Below are 22,563 nucleotides of genomic sequence, written 5' to 3' on the forward strand. Positions count from 1 at the left end.
ACTCGAGGTTCCTTTCTGCCCTCAGGCCACAAGTGAAATTAAGGCAGCATAAGGGAGTCCCCTGGGGTTTAGGATTTAAAAAATTATAACAGTAGTAATCGTCACAATGGTCAAAGCAGCTTTGAGGTGCAAGGTTTGTTTTTTTAAATATTTCTTATTTTTCAATTGTGTCTGACTCTTTGTGAGCCCATCAGCAAGGACACTGGAGGGTTTGCCATTTCCTTCTCCAACTCATTTAACAGATGAGGAAACTGAGGCAAACCGGACTAAGTGAGTTGCCCGGGGTCACCCTAAGTGTCTGAGACCAGATTTGAAGGTGGGAAGAGGAGACTTCCTGACTCCAAGCCTGGTGCTCTGTGCTGAGCCCCCTCGTTGCCTCCTAACATTTCTCTCCACTTTGCAGAGAAGAGCTCTGTTGAGGGTAGTAATGCTGGGTGCCCAGAGTCACTGAGCCGGTCACTCCTCGGCCTCCCAGAAGGGGAGCGAGGATTGAGTCAGAGTGTTCTCCCAAGCTACGGCAGAGCCAGCCACACAGGCTCCCCTTGCTCTGGTGCTGAGGGGAGACGGGGATGGGGGCCCATCCAGCACTAGGGAATCCATCTACAAGCCTGGAGATGGAGGGCAGCCCAGGTTCCTGCCTGTGAAAAGGTGGAAAACCCAGACATGAGGAAGGAGATGGAGCAATTATGTATAAAACGAAGGGGAAAGGGGAATGCCAGCCGTGTCCCACAGGCCAGAGCGAACCCTCCGCTTCCTCTTGTGCGGAATGAGGAGGCTGGAGCTTGTGGCTCCTGCATGTTCTCCCCTGCAGCCCTGAGATGCCCCTTTGTGAGGGAAGCCGCCTTCCTCTGAGATTTCAGGCCCTGCTGAGCCATTCCTCCTGCAACTAGAACAGGGTCCTCTGGTGTGGAGAGAGAGGATGTAGGGAGTCGCAGATCCTGCCATCCCCAGGCCGGGGGACAGACAGGTGCCAGGGCTCCAGGCCCGGCCTCGGGTGCCCTGACCTGAGTCAGCTTCCCAGCACCCCGCATCCTTCTCTCGGAACGCCCTGGAGCCTCGGCCTTGTCCCCAGGGCTTTCAGCTGTCACTTTCACTAATCTTCCCTGATCCCTGGCTGGCTTCTGTCCCCACCCCCACTCTTCCCTCCCTACCCTCCCTGGTACCCGGGTCCAGCTCCTCCTCATCCCTTCTTCGCATTGCTTCCACACATTTCAGACTTCAAGAGTATGTTTTCTAGGGTCAGTTCCCAAGGAAAATGAAAGTAGAAATAACACAGCAACTGAATGAAGATCATTAGATATGCAGATATAAGAAAGCTCTCTCTTGTCCTTTATTAGGGAGCCCTAAATTTCTGTACTCTTCTGCTAGGCTACAATCACTACCTACTGCACTGTATTACTAACTGATTCTCACTCAGGACTAGTTGCTCCACCCTAGGTCCCAGACAAGAATCCAAATTTAGGATTTAACCATCTGGACACTGCAGAGACCCTTCTCAATGGTCCATTTTTCCATCCCCAAGCAAACTCTGAGCCAATCAGAAAGCTTTTCCCTAGTTTGCTAGGCTTGTGGCTCTCTGCCCATAGCAGTAAGTTATCCCTGAATTAATGAGTTATCCCATTCTACTTTTCTCTACCAAGGGACAAACAGTTAATCACGGGAAAATTAAAACAGTTCCATCATCTCACATATAGAGCTATCCAAAAGTGGAATGTGCTGATACAAACCCTGCTGAAAGGACAGCCCCGGCCAGGTGGTTACCATAAACAAAAGTGAGCTCACCGAAAGCCCGGGGACAGAGCTTGGATGGCTCCTTGACAGCAAATCTGGGGAAGACATTCCTGCACTGGGGAGCTAGACTCTGCGCCTCCTGGGGCTTGCTCCAGCTGCACGGATTACAATTGGAATAATTCAGTCAGATGCTCCTCTCATACCCAACACTGACAACAGACTCTCCTACTTGAGAGCAGGCAGGGAAAACACAGATTTGTCCTACCTGGGGTTGAAAAACAAGGGAAGAACCAGAATGTTGCCTGTCCTGAGCCAGGTTAGAAGCTTTCCATATTTATTGATATATCTTGTTTCACATCTCCCTCATTTCCAAATATCTCTCTCCAACCCACCCAGAAATAATTGGGCAGGGAAGAGCCATTACTTCTACCAAAAAAGAAAAAAAACAAAAACAAAAGAAAAAGTAGTTAATCTAAACCAGCCAACACATCAACTAAATGTGACTACATGAAGCTGGAAGCGTTCTTAGAGCCCATCCAGCCCAAGCCCTTATAGATGAAGATACATAGCAAGTCAGTCTCACAGTGAGTGCCAGATCCCTTAGACTTTGGCTGATCGATCAAGATTGACGAGGCAGCTAGAAGGTCTGTACAGACCAGTTCCCTGGGCTTAGCCTGGTCTCTGTTCCTTTTATCAGTCACTCAAAGATATTGAAAATTGGAAGGGGGTTTGGAAATGAGAAACCAGAGAACTCCAGAGTTATTAAGCAAACATTAACTTGCCTATGTATGTCTTATAAGTAGGTATGCTTTAGCCTTTAGAGATGAAAATTGGGAGGCGAAGGGAATCGTAAGGTAAAGGAAAAACTCAAGATCAATGACTGGGAAGTTGAGTCTAAAAAAAAAAAAAAAGATTTAATTTGAGAGAATTAGCTAACCCAGAAAATTAGCTAATGATTTTGGCACCTGGGCAAAATAATATCCAATTGTACATGTTTAACTTATATCAGATTGTTTACTGTTTTGAGGAGGGGAGAAGCAAGAGAGGAAGGGAGAAAAAAAATTGGAACATAAAGTCTTACAAGAATGAATGTTGAAAACTATCTTCATGTATACTTATTGTGTATCTAATTTATATTTTAATATATTTAACATCTACTGGTCATCCTGCCATCTGGGGGAGGGGGTGGGGAGTAAGAGGTGAAAAATTGGAACAAGAGGTTTGGCAATTGTTAATGCTGTAAAGTTACCCATGCATATAACCTGTAAATAAAAGGCTATTAAATAAATTAATTAATTTTTTAAAAAACTATCTTTATATGTATTTGGTAGAATAAAATACTACTGAGGAAAAAACCAAGAACAGAAAAGCCTTCTAACCTAGTCCATGGGAAAGAACAGGTAGTCCCCTATGTAAAGGAAAAAAGCTGAGTGGTTTCATTTGGGTTTTTTAACTTTAGGGCTATTATTGGTTCTATCACTGAAGAAAGGATTGCTCATCTTCTAAAAAAGCTATTTCTTAAAAGCCTCTGGCTCTGAGCAAAAAGAACATGCTGGAACACACTTTCCTCTTGAAGAGAAAATACTATAGCCAATGGCTACAGCTGAAGGCTTCCTAGCCATGTTATCAGTGGAGCAAGGCCTGGGAGCAGGCAGCTGTAGCTAAGTGTCCATCAGAGCAGCATCTGTTTCCAGAGAGATGCATCAAGTGCAGCACAGGCCCAGGGAGAGCACTAAACCAGCCTCTGGCCGTATCCAAGGCCTGAGTTATACCTCCTCTGCTGCCTGTGCTCCGGCTAGACACATTCTGTATGGGGACAGAGAAATAGAACCTGTGCATGCAAGATGTGTGTGTGTGTGTGTGTGTGTGTGTGTGTGTAATATATATATCTCCCTTCACACAAGCAACAGATGGCCTCTCATATTCCAGGTCCACATGCTTCCCCACACTTTCCATGTGTGTGCCCACACTACCCATTAGTGTATATAGTCATGGGAAAATCCCAGTCTACTAAAAGGGAATTTTTCATTACTGTTTTTATTACTGTGTTGTTTTCCTAAAGCTCTTGGCCATGAACAGTGTCCTTAGGCTGAGTATAGAAGGTAACAAGTGAGTGAGGGCTCATGAACTATGATTTCAGGAGGGAAGGGACCCACTCTACCTGTTGGGTAGGTCACAGGTACTCGAGTATAGGGATTAATCTGAGATTCCCATCTTGGATGCCTTTAACATTGCAGGGATTCAAAGGAGAAAAGTTAGTATTTTTCTTATATTTTTAGGCTGTCATTAGGCAGCCTGTTTTTCAATGTCTGTCTTTACTAGTCAGACCAGTTGCTCTAAGATAATTTCTGCCACAAGTTTGCTAGTATTTATACTCTGCATCCCTTAATGTCCAAAATAATGTAATGCCTTCCTGGCTGAGAGGGAAATGCCTGAGGTAGTCCCACCTGTGAGGGGGTACAGAGGGTTCCAACTTCTATCATTGCCTCGACAATAAGCTGCCTCAAGGGAATGAAGCTGCATCACTAGGGGCCACTCTCCTGATTCTTGGCTGATGTCACTTCTCAAATCTGTACCACAAAGACAACTGGAGCAAAATAGATGGGTTTACTCAGACACAGCTCATGTACACCGATGGCGCGTTCTCTGGGGGAGGCACAAGCTCTTACTGCACTTCCACTTAACTATTATCAGGTCCCTTCACTCTCTCTCCCACCTGTGCTGGAGGGAGCCCATGGCGTAGCCCCTGCAGCTCTCCCCGGCCTCTCTCCCCAGCCTTGGTCCTACTGCTGTTCTTCCTCAGGCTCCGGGCTGCCCAGGGGAACCATGCCCTGACCCTGAGATCCCTCCATCTCTGATCGGTCATTTCCCCTGAGACTGCTTGAGATCTCTCTGATGTGCAAGAATGGAGTGAAGAACGTAGCCCTCAAGGCTGATGTGAAGAGAAAGCAGTTTCCAGTGACTCTGGCCAAGACACTGGACATATCCTGCAGCTTTGCTACTTGTTCTGGAGCATATGAAGTCAAGTTCTTTGATGAAGAATCCTGCAGTCTTTTGAGAAAGGCCAGAGAAGCAGTGAGGATGTGTCAGCCCCTAGACCTTTGTTCACAGTCACATGGATCGCCGGTGCCTGCTGTGGGCCTTGGGTCTCTACCCAGAGAGGAAAGGAAAGAAGGAAGACGTAAAGAAATCCACTCATTCTCTTCAAATCACAGCTTGGCATCAAATGAAGGCATCTATATATTCACATTAGTATTCCTGAGGCAATAGTATGTATTGTTACTGGCTACCACCCATCTAAACTAGGGGGCATCCAAATTAGCATTGTTGAAAATATAGGTCAGTACCAGTTCTGATGGACCTGGCCATCCTCAGCAAGGAGATCAACCAAAGCATTTCCAATGGAGCAGTAATGAACTGAACCAGCTACGCCCAGAGAAAGATCTCTGGGAGATGACTAAAAACCATTACATTGAATTCCCAATCCCTATATTTATGCCCACCTGCATTTTTTATTTCCTTCACAGGCTAATTGTACAATATTTCAGAGTCTGATTCTTTTTGTACAGCAAAATAACGTTTTGGTCATGTATACTTATTGTGTATCTAATTTATATTTTAATATGTTTAACATCTACTGGTCATCCTGCCATCTGGGGGAGGGGGTGGGGGGGGGTAAGAGGTGAAAAATTGGAACAAAAGGTTTGACAATTGTTAATGCTGTAAAGTTACCCATACATATAACCTGTAAATAAAAGGCTATTAAATTTTTTTTAAAAAGAAAAGAAAAGAAAATATAGGTCAGTAGATTATTGCCCATTTTCCCTTGAAATTGAGCCCATGTATAGAGTCTCTGAATTTCTAAGTGACAGACCCCTCCACAGCTGAGAAACCCCAAGGATATGGACTTCCACATTTCCCGTCAGTAAGTCTTTACAGGCACATGCAACCAGTGACCACCATTCTTTCAAGCCTTCTTGGCTAGCTCTAGTATACAACACAAAAGGCTTGCTTATATCTACATAGACCAACTGACTAATTAGAATCTTGCTAACACAGACTGTGTGCTGATGAGCTATGACAGATTTAGTTCTTTTCAGTACTGCAGGGATCCAGGACAATTCCAATAAGATTAGGATGGGAAATATGCCATCTGAATCCAGAGGAAAAACTTTGGAGACTGAATGTGGATTAAAGCATAGTGTTTTCTAAATTAGAAGAACATAGCACAGTTTACCTCTGAGACCTGTGGAAGAGGAAGGAATTTATGACCAAAGAAGAACTAGAGATTATTGATCACAAAATAGAAAATTTTGATTATATCAAATTGAAAAGTTTTTGTACAAACAAAACTAATGCAGACAAGATTAGAAGGGAAGCAATAAAATGGGAAAACATTTTTACAGTCAAAGGTTCTGATAAAGGCCTCATTTCCAAAATATATAGAGAATTGACTCTAATTTATAAGAAATCAAGCCATTCTCCAGTTGATAAATGGTCAAAGGATAGGAACAGAGAATTCTCAGATGAAGAAATTGAAACTATTTGTAGTCATATGAAAAAATGCTCCAAATCATTATTAATCAGAGAAATGCAAATTAAGGCAACTCTGAGATACCACTACACACCTGTCAGATTGGCTAGAATGACAGGGAAAGATAATGCGGAATGTTGGAGGGGATGTGGGAAAACTGGGACATTGATACATTGTTGATGGAATCATGAATACATCCAACCATTCTGGAGAGCAATTTGGAACTATGCTCAAAAAGTTATCAAACTGCGCATAGCCTTTGATCTAGCAGGGTTACTATTGGGCTTATATCCCAAAGAAGATTTTAAAGAAGGGAAAGGGACCTGTATGTGTAAGAATGTTTGTGGCAGCCCTGTTTGTAGTGGCCAGAAACTGGAAACTGAGTGGATGCCCATCAATTGGAGAAGGTTGAATAAATTGTAGTATATCAATGTTATGGAATATTATTGTTCTGTAAGAAATGACCAGCAGGAGGATTTCAGAAAGGCCTGGATTGACTTAAATGAACTGATGCTGAGTAAAATGAGCAGAACCAGGAGATCATTATATACTTCAACAACAATACTATATGATATCAATTCTGATGGACGTGGCCCTCTTCAACAAGGAGATGAACCAAATCAGTTCCAATTGTTTAATAATGAATAGAACCAGCTACACCCAGTGAAAGAACTCTAAGAAATGAGTGTGAACCACTTCGTAGCATTTCTAATCCCTCTGTTTTTGTCCGCCTGCATTTTTTATTTCCTTCTCAGGTTAATTTTACCTTATTTCAAAGTCTGATTCTTCTTGTGCAGCAAAATAACTGTATGGATATGTATACATATATTGTATTTAACATATACTTTGACAAATTTAACATGTATTGGTCTACCTGCCATCTGGGGGAGGGGGTGAGGGGAAGGAGGAGAAAAGTTGGAACAGAAGGTTTTGCAAGGGTCAATGATGAAAAATTACCCATGCATATATCTTGTAAATAAAAAGCTGTAATTTAAAAAGAAAACATACTATTTTCACTTTGGGGGGTCTTTTCTTGTAGTTTTTTTCCTTTTGTTTTGATTTTTCCCTTATATAAATATATATAATTATATAATTTAATATATATAATATAAATATAATTATATAATTTAAAGCATCCAAATTCTTAAAGGAAAAATTAAATGAATTAGAGGAGGAAATAGTAAATCTATAACAATGAGAGATCTTAAATTTCCCACCTAGACAAATCTAACTATAAAATAAGTAAGAAAAAAGTTAAGGAGGTAAATAGAATTTTAGAAAAGTTTCATGTGATAGACTTTTGGAGAAAACTGAATGGGAACAGGAAAGAATATACCTTTTTCTCATTTTTATATGATACCTTCACAAATAATGAGCCTTTAATTGGCTATAAAACCCTCACAATCAAATACAGAAAAGTTAAAAAACTAAATGTACCCTTTTCAGCCACAGTACAATAGGAATTATATTCCAAAAAGGGCTTTGGGACCATAGATTAAAAATTAATTGGCAACTAAATAATCCAATTCTAAAGACTAAGTGAGTCAAAGAACAAATCATAGAAATAATAATTTCATTGAAGAAAATGACAACAATGAGACAACTTTTCAAATCTTTTGGGATACAGCCAAAATAGTACTTAGGGGAAAATTTTTCTATTAAAAAGCATATATCAATAAAAAAAAGAAAAAGAAGATCAATGAATATGGCATGCAACTTAAAAAGAAAACTACTAAGAGTAAATTAAATATCTGCAATTAAGTATCAAAGTGGAAATTCTAAAACTCAAAGGAGACATTAATAAAATTGAAAGTTTTTTTTAATTGAATAAATAAAACTAGTAGCTAGTGTTATTAGAGGAGGTGGGGAATAAAATAGATACAACATTGGTTAATTTGATTTTTTTTAAAAGAAACAAAAAAACCAAGCTATCAATCAAATCAAACCAACATCAAAATGAAAAGGAGGAATGCATTACCAACAAAGATGAAATTAAAACAATTATTAAGAACTGTTTTGCCCAACTATATGCCAGGAAAACTGACATTCTAAGTGAAATGGATGAATATTTTTAAAATTTTAAATTATACAAATTAACAAAAGAAGAAATACCCCTATCTGAGGAAAAGAAATTGAACATCCCATAAATGAGCTCTCTAAGAACAAAAAATCGCCAGAAATCAGATGGATTTACAAGTGAATTCTATCATTTGAAGAATAATTAATTCCAATATTATGAAAACTATTATGAAAAATAGATAAGAAAGGAGTCCTACCAAATTATTTTTTAACACAAATATGATTTTGATACCCAAACCAGGGAGAGCAAAGACCAAGGAAAAACAACTATAAGCCAATTTTCCTGAGCAATATTGAACCAAAAATATTAAATAAAATGCCAGCAGAGAATTTATAGCAATATGATCAGGTGGGATTTATGCCAGGAATAAAAAACTAGTTTACTATCAGAAAAACTATCAGTATAACTGACCATATCTACATAAAAAAAACCCAAAATCATATGATGATCTCAATACAGAAAAAGCTTTTGAGAAAATATAGTAGCCATTCCTACAAAGAATACGAGGAATAAATGGAGCCTTTCTTAAAATGATAAGTGCTATCATCATAAAAGGAAGAGCAAGCATCATCTGTAATAAAAAAGAAGAAGCCTACCCAATAAGATCAGTGGTGAGACAAGCATGACCATTATTACCATTATTCAAAATTGCATTAGAAATGCTAGCTACAGAGCAGAATCAAGAGAACATTGTACAGAGCAAGAGCAACAAGAAGGTTATGTGATGATCAACTCTGATGGACGTGGCTGTTTTCAACAATGAGGTGATTCAGGCTAATTCCAAAAGACTTGAGATAGAGAGAGTCATGTGCATCCAGAGAGAGGACTATGGGGACTGACTGTGGATCATAACATAGTATTTTCACCTTTTTGTTGCTGTTTCCTTGCTTTTCTTTTCTTTCTCATTTTTTCCTTTTTGATCTGATTTTTCTTGTATAGCACGATAAATGTGAAGTATGTATAGAACTACACATGTTTCACATATATTAGATTACTTGCTGTCTAGAGGAAACGATGGGGGATGAGAGGGAGAAAAATTTGAAACTCAAGGTTTTGCAAGGGTGAATATTAAAAACTATATTTCTATATATTTTGAAAATAAAAAGATATTTTTAAAAAGAAATGCTAACTACAGCAATGAGACAAAAAAGAAATTGAAGAAATAAGAATAAGCAGTGAGGAAATAAAATTATCACTCTTTGCAGAAGATATGATGGTATACTTAGAGAACCCTCAAGAATAAATTAAAAAACTAGTTGAAACATTTAACAACTTCAACAAAGTTGCAGTATATAAAATAAACCCACCTAAATTATGCACATTGCTAAATATATTTCCAACAGATCACAGCAAAAAGAGATAGTCTATTTAAATTGCAAACATTATAAAATACTTGGGAGTCTACCTGCCTAGACAAACCCAGGGATTTTATGAATACGATTACAAAACATTTTTCACACAAATAAAGACACCTGAGCAATTGAAAAAATATTAATTGCCTATGGGTAGGCTGAGTCAATATAATAAAAATTTTAATTCCATCTAAATGTATTTTATTCAGTGCCATACAATTCAAACTATCAAAATGATAATAAAATTCATCTGGAAGAACAAAAAGTCAAGAATATCAAGGGAATCAGTGTTATCCACCTCCAGAGAGAAAACTGACAAACAGAATAAAGATTGAAGTATACTTTTTTCTATTTTGTTTTTCTCTTATTTTGCAATATGGTTAATATGGAAATGTTTTGCATGATTTCACATAGATAATTGATATCCTATTGCATGCCTTCTCAATGAGTTGGGGAGGAATGGGAGAAAGAAAATTTAAAATTAAACAAAAAATTTTTTAAATGTTAAAGTGTTAACATTTCTCATCCCATTGATTTCCAAATAGTTTCAGAGTATTTAGGTCAAACTGACCTTTTTTGTCTTTCTCTTCCTACCAGTTGATGGAGCTCTGCTTCCAAGGAGGATGGCCTATAGTGGCAGAAATGAGGGAAATTACCCTCCCTATCCATCTTGCTGCCCTCTGAGACAGGTGTTTTGGGAAGCAGGGATCACAACTGCTCCACACCTTACCGGGCTCTCCAGCTGCTTTTACTGTCTCCAGATTTAGCCAGAATTTGATCCCTTTTCAGTTCATTTAATCCCAAACTGCTCCTCTAATCCATTTTGTAAAGGAAGGCTCAGGTGTTAACACCTTACTAACAAATAACATCTTATACTCTTGTTCCATCCCTTTCCTAGTGCTAACCCCAGGAGAAAAAGCCACCTGCCTCCTACCTTGCCTCGCTCTATCCCTGACTTTTCATACACAGATATAACCCACCAAACCTCAGAGGCTTTAAGTTCACCTTGAGTTCAGTGGGAGAACCAATACTACAACCCAAGTTGACTTCCAGGCCCTTGTACTTTTTTTTCCCCACCTTCCAGGGCCTCAGTTTTCTTAGGTTAAAGAGGGAGTTAGACTCAAAGGGGTCTAAGGTCCTTACTCGCTCTGGGAAGGGAAAACCAAACGTTTGAGAGGGATGATCGTTTACTTTCGGATCACTCTTGTAGCCTCCTTCAGACCCCCAAGGACGAATCTGCTGAGCTGCCAGTCTCCTCTGAGTGCATGGTGAGCACTTCCCCAGCCCATTAGGAGCCTTTGGGACCATGGTTGGTCTGAAGCCCACAGATGTGCCTCCCACCACTGCGGTCAAAGTCCTGGGGGCAGGCACTGCTGCCTGCTTTGCTGACCTCCTCACCTTCCCATTGGACACAGCCAAAGTTCGCCTCCAGGTAAGTGTCCCTTGGGGAGGGTCATCACTCAGTTTGATGGAATGAATTGAGTTTTAAAGCACAACATGCTGTTGTCTGTCTCAGAGCTGGAAGGGACCTCAGAGGCCATCTAGTCCGATCCCTACCTAAACAAGGGCTGTCTTCTATAACGTTGGTCGGGGTCATTTGATTCTGACTGAAGTCACCAAGTGATGAGGGATTCACTTTCTCCCATGGCAGCCCATTCCACTCTGGCACAGTTCCAATGGGTGGGAAGCTTTCCTTACAGCAAACTAAAGTCTGTTTCTCTGCAACTTCATTCACCCCATTGTTCTAGTTCTGCCCTCTGGGCCACTAGAACAAGCCCATTTCCTCACCAATAAAAGGGTGACGGAAGCATTGTTTCCTTCCACCTCCAGATTTTGTGACTGAGACTTCATGTCTACATGACAGATCTTCAAATACTCAAGGCAGCCATCATGTCCCCTCTAAGTCACCGTTTGTCAGAGCCCTTCCTAAAAGAGAGTTCCCAGAGCTGGGCATGATTCCTCCGCAGCAGGATTGTAGCCTCCCTCTTTCTAGAAATCTGTCTCTGTTCAAAAGCTGCAGATTTCATCAGACGTTTTGGCTGCCATCTCCTACTGGGTTTGTGGTCTACCAGCTCCGCTGGATCCGTGGTACAGGATCTGTTGTCCGGTCCTGACCCTCTGATCCTGGACTCGTGCACAAGCTGACTGGACATCTCCGGGCCTTCCCTGACTTCTCAACCCTTTCCTCTGTCCTCCAGATCCAAGGAGAGTCCCAGGCTGAGCAGGCGATTCAGAATGTGCGCTACCGGGGAGTGCTGGGCACCCTCCTGACCATGGCGAGGACCGAGGGCCCCACCAGCCTCTACAACGGCCTCGTGGCCGGGCTGCAGCGCCAAATGAGCTTTGCCTCCATCCGAATCGGTCTCTATGACTCCGTCAAGCAGTTCTACACCCCCAAGGGAGCAGAGAGTGAGTGGGGAGTCAGAGAGAAGTTAAATCTTGGGCCCAGGAGGCCACAGAGTGGGACAGGGGGGGCACCCAGTGCCAAGGGCAGACTGCCTTGGTCTCCAATGCCAGCCAATGTACGAAACATTAGTTTGAGCCTCCAGCATTTGCAAAGACTCTTAGTGCTACTTGCTAGGGATCCAGGGACAAAAGGAAAAATATTTAATGCCTTCTTGGGGAGCGTGGAGGGATACAAGAGGCAGGCAAATGCTTATATATGAAAACTTGAGAGGAACAGAACCAGCAGGACTTGCCATCGAAAGAGAGCTGGTCTTAGAGCCTGAAGACAGGTGGGTTGTGGGAGCAAGATGGCAGACTCTGAAATCAAGATGGATCCCAGGTCTCTCTTACACCGTGGGACCTTAATCAAGTGACTTACATTTTCTGGGTCTCAGTTTCTTTATCCACATATTGGATAATCCTAATCCTATAATCCTAAAACTAAAAAAAGTAAGAGATTGAAAATAGCTCCAAATTCTGTCTCTAACACTTGTCAGCTCTCTGAGGCTGAACAGGCTATTCTCCTTGAGCCTCAGTTTATACTTCTATAAAATGGGTATAATAATTCTTGGCCAATCTGCCTTATAAAGTTATTTTGCAACAAAGTTCTGGTCTCAGAGCTATAGAAAGAGGAATGCTCCTGCCAGGTCAGGAGTCATAACACCTCTGTCCAAGAATTATGTGTATAGAAAATCAGGATTCAGAGGAGAGCAGCAAGGGTAATGAGAGGACTGGAGACTGTGCCATATGAGGGGCTGTTCAGCCTGGAAAAAAGTGACGTGGGGGATATGATCGAGATTATCGAGTATATGAAAAGTGGTCATGTCAAAGAGTTATTTGGCTTTCTCCACATGACCATGAATGGCAAAATAATAGAAGCAGTGAGTGAATATTGCAGACATATTGTTTTAGGTTTAATGTAAGGGAAAAAAAACAATTTTGTAACAACCAAAGCTGTTTCAAAGTAGAAAGGACTGCCTTAGAAAATGGTGATTTCCCCACTCTAGACGTCTTCAGGCAGGAGATTGCATGACCAAATACACACTTACATACATATGTTTTTTAATAATTTATTTTTTTATTATAATAACTTTTTATTGACAGAATCCATGCCAGGATAATTTTTTACAACATTATCCCTTGTACTCACTTCTGTTCCGATTTTTCCCCTCCTTCTCTCCCCCATCTCCCCCAGATGGCAAGCAGTCCTATACATGCTAAATATGTCACAGTGTATCCTAGATACAATGTATGTGTGTAGAACCAAGCAGTTCTCTTGTTGCACAGGGAGAATTGGGTTCAGAAGGTAAAAATAACGCAGGAAGAAAAACAAAAATGCAAACAGTTTACATTCATTTCCCAGTGTTCTTTCTTTGGGTGTAGCTGCTTCTGTCCATCCTTGATCAATTGAAACTGAGCTAGATCTTCTCTTTGTCAAAGAAATCCACTTCCATCAGAATACATCCTCATACAGTATCGTTGTTGAGGTATATAATGATTTCCTGGTTCTGCTCATTTCACTCAGCATCAGTTCATGTAAGTCTCTCCAGGCCTCTCTGTATTCATCCTGCTGGTTATTTCTTACAGAACAATAATATTCCATAACATAAATATACCACAATTTACTCAACCATTCTCCAATAATGGGCATCCATTCATTTTCCAGCTTCTGGCCACTACAAAGAGGGCTGCCGCAAACATTTTGGCACATACAGGTCCCTTTCCCTTCTTTAGTATCTCCTTGGGGTATAAGCCCAGTAGAAACACTGCTGGATCAAAGAGTATGCACAGTTTGATAACTTTTGGGGCATAATCCCAGATTGCTCTCTAGAATGGTTGGATTCATTCACCAACAGTGCATCAGTGTCCCAGTTTTCCTGCATCCCCTCCAACATTATTATTTTTACCCATCATCTCAGCCAATCTGACAGATGTGTAGTGGTATCTCAGAGTTGTCTTAATTTGCATTTCTCTGATTAATAATGACTTGGAGCATCTTTCATATGAGTGGTAATAGTTTCAATTTCATCATCTGAAAATTGTCTGTTCCTATCCTTTGACCATTTATCAATTGGAGAATGGCTTGGTTTCTTATAAATTAGAGTCAGCTCTCTATATATTTTGGAAATGAGGCCTTTATCAGAACCTTTAACTGTGAAGATGTTTTCCCAGTTTCATACATATGTTTTGTATATATACGTGTATGTGCTCCCAGAATGTTGTAGGTGGGGGATCCTCCTCAGGCACAGAAGACTTAGACTAAATACTCTTGGAAGTCTCTTTCCACTCTCAGGTTCTGTTCTCCATCTTTGAACTAGGACTTTCACACCCTCCTGCTCCAGAATTCATAGTCTCTGAGGCTTTGTTTAAACTTTCGCACCCTTCTTGTCTTTTCCATCACATCTCAAGGCCACTACCTGTAGGAGGCTTCTCTTCTTCCCGTCTCCCCCTTTCCCCAAGGCTTTGCATACATCAGGTATCCTGGATTTGTTTGTTGAATGTTGATTAGTTCTCCCCAGCCAGCTTAATCTTCTGACCCACTTTTTTTTTTTCAAAGCATGCTTAGAAAAAAAAATCATGCTCCTTAGAATTTGGAAATAGTTTTCCTGCCGATTCCCCAGTTCTTAATACCTTCTCTGTTGACTGATAAGCTCCTGAGAAATAAAGATGAATTCTCTAATCCATCCCCCAAAACCCTGGTATGAATCGGAACCTTCAAGACGGACTTGCCAATTGATTAAATCTTCCTTAGATCTGAGGCAGGAAAAGTGAAAATCCTAATCAGTAGGAATCAGATAATTTTATTTTAATTAATCTAATTTACATTGGGCTGAACTAGCCTGAACTGAGCTAAACTAAACTAAACTAGACTAGGATCAACTGAACTACATAGAATTGAACCCAGACCCTAGGATTTACACTTCTAGTTTGAAGCCAGCTGTGTTATACTGTACTGGCAAGAAAAACCTAGAACTAAGAGTCTGTTCTCCAGGAGCCAGTAACCTAAGTTAGATAAGTGCCTGTTATGGACAAGCAGCATCTCTTGGGGGTGACAGCACAGAAAGGCAATGTCAGGGAGCAGAAGGGGAAGCTGCTCCTGATCTCTTCAAAGCAGAAAGGATTAAGGAAAGGCTTCCAAGAGGCCTTTTGGTCACAGAATCCCCAGATCCACACAACTGGCTGTAACCATAAAGTCTCAGTGGAGCAGGAATCAGCCATAACGAGCCAGGGGTCATCTACCTCCACTTGAAGCCTGGACCTGATAGAGAATCCAGGACCTCTCGCAGCAGCCCATATCACTCTTCACATTTCTAGGTGCTTTTTCTCCTTTTTTAAAACTAACTTCATTGCATTTTTCTAGTTCTACCAACATTTGAAGACACTGATCAAGTGTCTCTTAGGTCTTCTTAAGACTAAATATTCCACATGAGCATGGGACATTCTTGTGATTCCTGCACTCAGGGAGGCTGGAACTGGTGGATCACCTCTGCTCGAGAGTTCTGAGCTGCAATCAGTGGGCCAGACAAGTCAGGGTCCTCATTAAGTCTGGAACTGGTATTGTGCAGAGGGGCCACCAGGCTGCCTAAAGAGGGGAGGAGAGAAAAAGATAGTTAGTTTTGTATATAAGTGGGTAATGTGAATTTGTATCTATCCACTCAATTTTAGCCTCTACAAAGGCAGACACAAAATAATCCTTTTACACAAAAAATAAAATGTACTAAAATGCAAACATGTTAAATGTCATACTATGATAATAACCAGAATTATGAAATGAAAGGTACAGCTAATGATAATGTACAGTACCATATAGTAAGGTTAACATAGGTGGGCAGTGTGTTGCCCCTTACCTGCCCAATGCCCTTAGCCTTTATCACTCACTGGTGGTTGGCAGTGTGACATTTTTTATGAAGCTATTTGAGACGTTTGGATAGTGGCTCTCTTTTTTCCCCTCATATATCAGATAACAAGAAATATTATCCTCAACTAGTCTTTGAACTTTTAAAAATCTTGAAGCATTTGGACCCATTTTTTTTCAATACAAGAAAAAAATTTACTAAAGTGATGAAATGTTTCTGCTGTTTTGTTGTGAACCTTTTTGCTTCAACTTTGGGTCCAAAGCAATCTTTGCAGCTAGCAACTTAATCAGATGCTCATTCAACAGTTCAACATAAGGCTCAATCATCTCCGCATCATTCTCATCCGTTTCTAGCTCTAATTTTTATGCTAATTTTCATGAAGTCTTGTTACTCACTTCTTCAAATGTTTCATCTTTGTCAAATCCATGAACATCAGGAGCAAACTGAGAGCACACTTTTTCCCAAACTCTTTATACATGTTTCTATTACATTTTCTCATGTCTTTCAGAGTTCTTTATGTAAATTTGCATTGTGTAATGCAAATTTATATATAGTGAGAATGATCTGTTTTCATTCCTTCTTTACAGATAAGAGAACTGAAATTCAGAAAGGTTAAATTACTCACCTATAGACACTCATCTGTTAAGTGTTGGAGCTGAGACTCAAACTCAGGGCTCTCCTGACCAGTTCAGAGCTTTGTCCCTGCCTTGTTTTGCTTGATCCTGTGATTATAGGATCAGAAATTCAGAACTGGGCAGGACCTAGGCCAGCCTCTTTATTTTATAGTTAGAGAAATTGAAGCCCAAAGAAGGGAAGGAACTTCCTACACTTTTCCCTGTGCTTTTTGCTGCTGGTGCTACTAGACAGCATGGTGCCATGGGAAGAATACTGTGTTGATGGTGACAACTCTTGGGATCAAGTCCAAATTTGGAGACTCCCCCCCCCCCCCCACTGCTGTGGGCCCCTGATTGGCCATTTCTCTTAAGCTTTAATTTTCTCACCTGCCAAGTGCAACTAAAAATACTTGTACCGGCTATCTGGCAGGGGTATTGTGACACTGGAAACAATTAGGTAAGCATTGACCTACGTGTAAATAGAGTCTATTATTATTATGGCACTCAATGAAGAGAACGTGGGGTCTAGATTTAAATCTGGTCTCATACATTTACTAGCTGTCTTACCCTGAGGAAATCACTTAACCTCTGCTTGCCTCTGTTGTCTCATCTGCAAAATGGGAATAATGACAGCACCTGCCTCCTAGAGTGGTGGTAAGGATTAAATGGATTATTTGTAAAGTTCTTAGCATAGGCCCTGGCACACAATAAGTGCTTAATAAATTTATGCATATATATAAAAATATACACAATATAGACATATTGTTTACATAGATGTGTATGTACAAATATCTTGGAATAGCTTCCTTCCCTGTAGAATTCCTGCCCATCCCAGCTCTGATGCTATCTCCTCTAGGAAGTTTTCCCTAATCCACCATCACCCCACTTCACATCAGCAACATTTTCCTGCTTGAGCTTCCAGAGAATCTTGTTTTTCACCTTTTTATGAACTTGTTGTACATGATTGTAGACTGCAGTTACCCATATTGGAGCCTTATTCTGATGAGATTTGGGGTACCAAATGAAATTAGGGTTACTGGTGGTCAGGGAGTTAAATAAGGTCTAAATGAGGTCTAGTGGCGGCACAAGAGTAGGGAGTTCTGGGATTCCCCTGTAAAGGAATTTACAGACCCGAAAACCTAGATTGATAAAAGAGGTTTATTATGGGGATTGGAAGTAAGGTTAGAGTCTAGTTAAGGAAATAGGAGAGGGTAAAGAGAGGAGGGCACTGGAAACATTCCAGTGGGCAGAGTCTTTGGGGTGCCAGGCGGGGTGCCAGGCATGGTGCTGGCATGTATAGACCCTCTGCAAAGAGAGGGTTTTAGTCTGGATCTTTTATAATAGGGGGCTTTGGCTACAAGCTGAAGGGGGCTCATGGATGGAGTGCCAGGTTGGCTCCTCTCTGGGTTTCAGCTAGGGGTAGAATTTGAATTGAATTCGATGGGTTTCAGGACTGAGCCAAAGCTACCCAGACAATAAAGATAAAGCTATTTGTGCTTGGGTTTGAGACCCCTCACTGAGGCAAAGTCGAAGGGGGTTTTCTCCTTTAAGGATATTCAGTTTTGGGTTTCCCTCTTCATTCCCTCCTCAAGTAGTCAAAAGTTAAATTCATTTAAGAGAAAAAAGGACTTGGGGCAGAATCTCTTAATGAGGCAGAATTGAAGATTTTCTCCAAGGATTTTCAGAGTTCCGGGGTCCCCTCTTTAATTCCTCTCCTAGACTGTAAGATCCACAAAAATAAGAATAGCATCTTATCTAAATAATGTGTTTTTTCTAGAACTTAGCACAGGACTCTGCTTGAAACTGGTGCTTAACCAAAGTTAACTCACTCAGATTGAGAATCTAACCCAGGACCCTTATTTGACAAATGAACAAAGTGAGCCCTGGAGATGGGAAGCGGCTTATCCAGAACCACAGTGCTTTTAAACATAGAGTCTGGACTCGCATCCAGATTTCACTCCAAACCTAAAGCTAATGAAAGGGGGTGAGATGAATGTTGGGAAATTTCTGCCAGAGACTTGGCAGGATGCTGACTTCCCCTTCTCCCTCCGGACAGATTCCAGCATCATGATCCGGATCCTGGCAGGATGCACAACGGGGGCCATGGCCGTGAGTTGTGCCCAACCCACAGATGTGGTGAAGGTGCGTTTCCAAGCCAGTGTCCGAATGGGACCAGGAATCAGCAGAAAATACAGCGGGACGATGGATGCCTACAGGACAATTGCCAGGGAGGAAGGAATCAGGGGCCTGTGGAAAGGTGGGTCTTGGTTCTGGGGTTCTGAGTATTGAGCAGGACAGGAGCAGTGCTACCCAGAGAGAGAGCCTGGAGCTCTTTAGGGAAGCTGGATGGTTTTGGCACTGCAAAAATCCTAAATTCAAATCCTACCTCAGATACTTATTAGCTATCACTTTGCCTCAATTTTCTCAACTATAAAATGGGAATATTAATAGCATCTCCTTCACAGAGTTGTTGTAAGACTCAAATGAGATAATACACATAAAATTGCAAATTCAGACATGTTTTACAAATGCCACCTGGTATTGTAATGAGAAGACCTGTGGTCCAGCTCTGCTCCTGTACCTCCAAGGGCAAGCCCCTTTTCTTCTCTGAATCTATACTTCATTAGCAAAACAAGGAGGTATTGGACTATTTGAGTTCTAAGAGGTGTCCAGGTCTGTCCCTCTTGTTCAATGGTCCCTTTCAGACCCAATAAGCTAAGTTTTCCTCCAGTAAAGTCCTGTTCCATTGCTCTGTTGTGGTGTGTTGATATCATAAGGTTCTTGAAAGATTTGCCTGCAGAACACGGTTCACACGGTTTAGTATGAGATATCCAAATTTACATCTCCCAAAGGTTAACTCCTCCTTCTGGAGACAGGGCTTAAGGGAAGTGTGAACACAAGCATTATCCTCTATCAGTTGTACTTAGTACCTTGTTTCAAGTTGAGTTGACACTAGGATTCCAACATCTAAATCAAAAGAAAAGGGGAGATGTTGGAATCTTTACAAATTGTTGAGCCATTAGAGTTGATAGAGACAATAATTATCTAATTTGGCATGGTCCAATGATTGATTTGATCTTGGAAGATGTTTTGGGCCGGAACTTGGGAGGTGTAAATTCGGATATCTCATACTAAACCATGTGAACTCCAATGAGTACTTAAATATTTCTTGGTTCTATGAGCTCTCTAAAGGTGTGATAGACAAGCATTATTGTCTATCAGTATTAGCAACCCATCACCCTGCAGGGATTCACTCTAAGGTGTGAACCAACAAGCACTGTATCAATTCTATTGAGTTAACACCAGGATTCTGGTATCACCCTTGAGTTTTCACCTTGTTTCAAGTTGAGTTGACGCTAGGATTCCAACACAAATATAATATGCATTGGATTATAAAAAATCAGTTATTATAAAATAATAAAAATGTAAATTTTTTTATCCCATCCAAGTTCACAGAATTACTGAAAGTGATCTACAAAATGATTAGAAATCCATGAATGCAACTTTAAAGAGTCATGCTCTAAAAACACAGCCTTAAACAATGAAATTTCTCTGTGGATAGTCTTTAAAGGACCCTATAGGGCGTGAGATTGGTGAGCTAAAACTGTATGAGCCACAGCTTTAGGGACAGCTCCCAGACCCTAAAAAGAAGCTGCAGCCCCAAGGCCAGGAGCAATTTTCCTGAGCATGTATTTGAAAGAAAGAATAGACCTGGCCATGGCATAAGGTGCAGATCCCATAATTTTTTATTCTGTGGAGCTATAGGAGAAGCTATGGTATAATAAGAGAGTAATGGCAGCTCCCATTTCTATACCATTTGGGGTGTACACAGCACTTTCCTCACAACAGCTGGTATATCCAAGGACTACACTTCTTTCCCATGTAGAATTTCAGGGAAAGCCAGGGCTTGTTCAGAAGCCAACAGTCTCCTCCACCCCAATGTGGCCTCCTCAGCACCAGTCAAGTGTAGCGGAAAGAGTCCTGGGCTCTGTCCTGTGAAAGGACTCAGGAAAAAGGCTTTGCTTTTTTGGTTACAGTTCCTCCACTAATTCAGTGGCTTTAAGTCAGTTTCTTGGTTGACTCTTCTAAAAAATAAGAGAATTAGGTCAGATGGTTTCTAAGATAGAGATTTCTAACTTTTTAGGTATCATAGACCCCTTGGGAAGTCTAGATACCTTCCCAAAATAACAGTTTTTAAAATTCATAATTGAAGAAAATGATAATTTTCTTTTTTTATTATTATCATAGCTCATAGCTTTTTATTGACAGAACAGATACCTGGGTAATTTTTTTACAACATTATCCCTTGCACTCACTTCTGTTCCAACTTTTCCCTTCCCTCCCTCCACCCCCTCCCCTAAATGGCAAGCAGTCTTATATATGTTAAATATGTTATAGTATATCCTAGATACAATGTGTGCAGATCTGTACAGTTCTCTTGTTGCACAAAAAGAACTGGATTCAGAAGGTAAAAATAACCCGGGAAGAAAAACAAAAATGCAAGTGGTCCACATTCATTTCCCAGTGTTCCTTCTCTGGGTGTAGCTGATTCTGTCCATCACTGATCAATTGGAACTGAGTTAGTCCTTCTCTTTGTCGAAGAAATCCACTTCCATCAGAATACATCTTCATACAGTATTGTTTTTGAAGTGTATGATGATCTCCTGGTTCTGCTCATTTCACTCAGCATCAGTCATGTAAGTCTTTCCAAGCCTCTCTGTATTCATCCTGCTGGTCAGGAAATGATAATGTTCAATTAGAGAAAAGTGAAAATAAATTTGTGATTTTCCCCTTCTCAACATTTCCCCAAAGTTTTCCCAGATCTGTCAATGAACTCTGTCCTAAGGTCCCTTCTATCTGAAAATACTCTTCTTTTCTGCCTTAATTTTGGGCCAAAGGTTAGAGTACTGAGTTGGGTTGGCTTAGATATGAAGAAAGACTTTCCAATAATATCAACCTTTTTTTTTTTTTCAAAGAGTGAGTTGGGGCATGGTCTTTAAGCCTAGGGCAGAATCTTACAACTATAATATTTGAGGTTCTAATCAAAAACATGGCATTGGATTAAATGACTAATACTCCCTCCCCTAGTTGAACCAGAAAATTTTATTATTGTGTATTTATAGACTGATATTTTTGTCTTACCCCTCTAATAAGTCTGTATAGGTAGGGGCCATGGCAAGAAACTTGTCATTTCTCCCAGAGACTAGCATCGTGTTCTTCATGGAGAAGGAAATTAATAAATATTGATTGAATTGAATTGTACCAAATTAACTCTTCTTTGCTGACTCATTCCTTTCCCTCTTTCTAACAGGAACTTTGCCCAATATCACCAGAAATGCCATTGTCAATTGTGCGGAGATGGTGACCTATGACATGATAAAGGAGGCACTAATAGACCACCACCTGATGACTGGTACGTGTTTGGACTCTTCTACAAGGACACCACTTTCATTTCCCTCAGAGATCCACCTCAGACTTATTTAGTGAATAGAGAATAGGGAAAGAAACAGGTACTGTCAATAGGATGAGTATCCAGAAGGCAACTGGGACCTGCCTCAACTTTTAGAAGGAGTAGATAGAACAATGGTGGGCCCAGTACATCTAACTATCCCAGCTCATTGACAAAAAAAAGTCCTGCTCTGGAAATCATGAGTTGCATGAGTTGCAATCATTGCATCTATAGGTTGGGCTTTGCACTGACTTACTCTGTGACTCTGGGCAGATCCTTTTACCTCTTAGCCTCAATTTCTGCTTCTATAAAATAAGAGAGTTGGACTAGAATTGGAAGTTTTTAACCTGGGAGGAGGTGAACTTTTAACAAATGTTTTGATGACTAATGTTTCAGCATAATTAGTTTTCTTTGCAATCTTATATGTTTGTTATATGTTTTTAATTTTTATTGCATTTATCACTTTATGAGGACTCTATAGGCTTTACTAGCTTGCCAAAG

General features: G+C 40.7%; 1 protein-coding gene across 1 annotated transcript in view; it reads left to right on the forward strand.

The window, feature by feature from the left end:
* LOC100918626 (mitochondrial uncoupling protein 3) overlaps positions 1-22,563 on the forward strand; it is a 35,573-nt gene that overhangs the window by 2,391 nt on the left and 10,619 nt on the right. The window contains exons 2-5 of the mRNA XM_003764664.3: positions 10,908-11,129; positions 11,896-12,106; positions 18,670-18,870; positions 21,925-22,026. Coding sequence (XP_003764712.1) covers positions 11,004-11,129; positions 11,896-12,106; positions 18,670-18,870; positions 21,925-22,026 — 640 coding nt within the window. The 5' untranslated portion in view covers positions 10,908-11,003. The remainder of the gene's footprint in view (positions 1-10,907; positions 11,130-11,895; positions 12,107-18,669; positions 18,871-21,924; positions 22,027-22,563) is intronic.

Source organism: Sarcophilus harrisii, chromosome 3 (genome assembly GCF_902635505.1).
Source record: "Sarcophilus harrisii chromosome 3, mSarHar1.11, whole genome shotgun sequence".
NCBI lineage: Eukaryota > Metazoa > Chordata > Mammalia > Dasyuromorphia > Dasyuridae > Sarcophilus > Sarcophilus harrisii.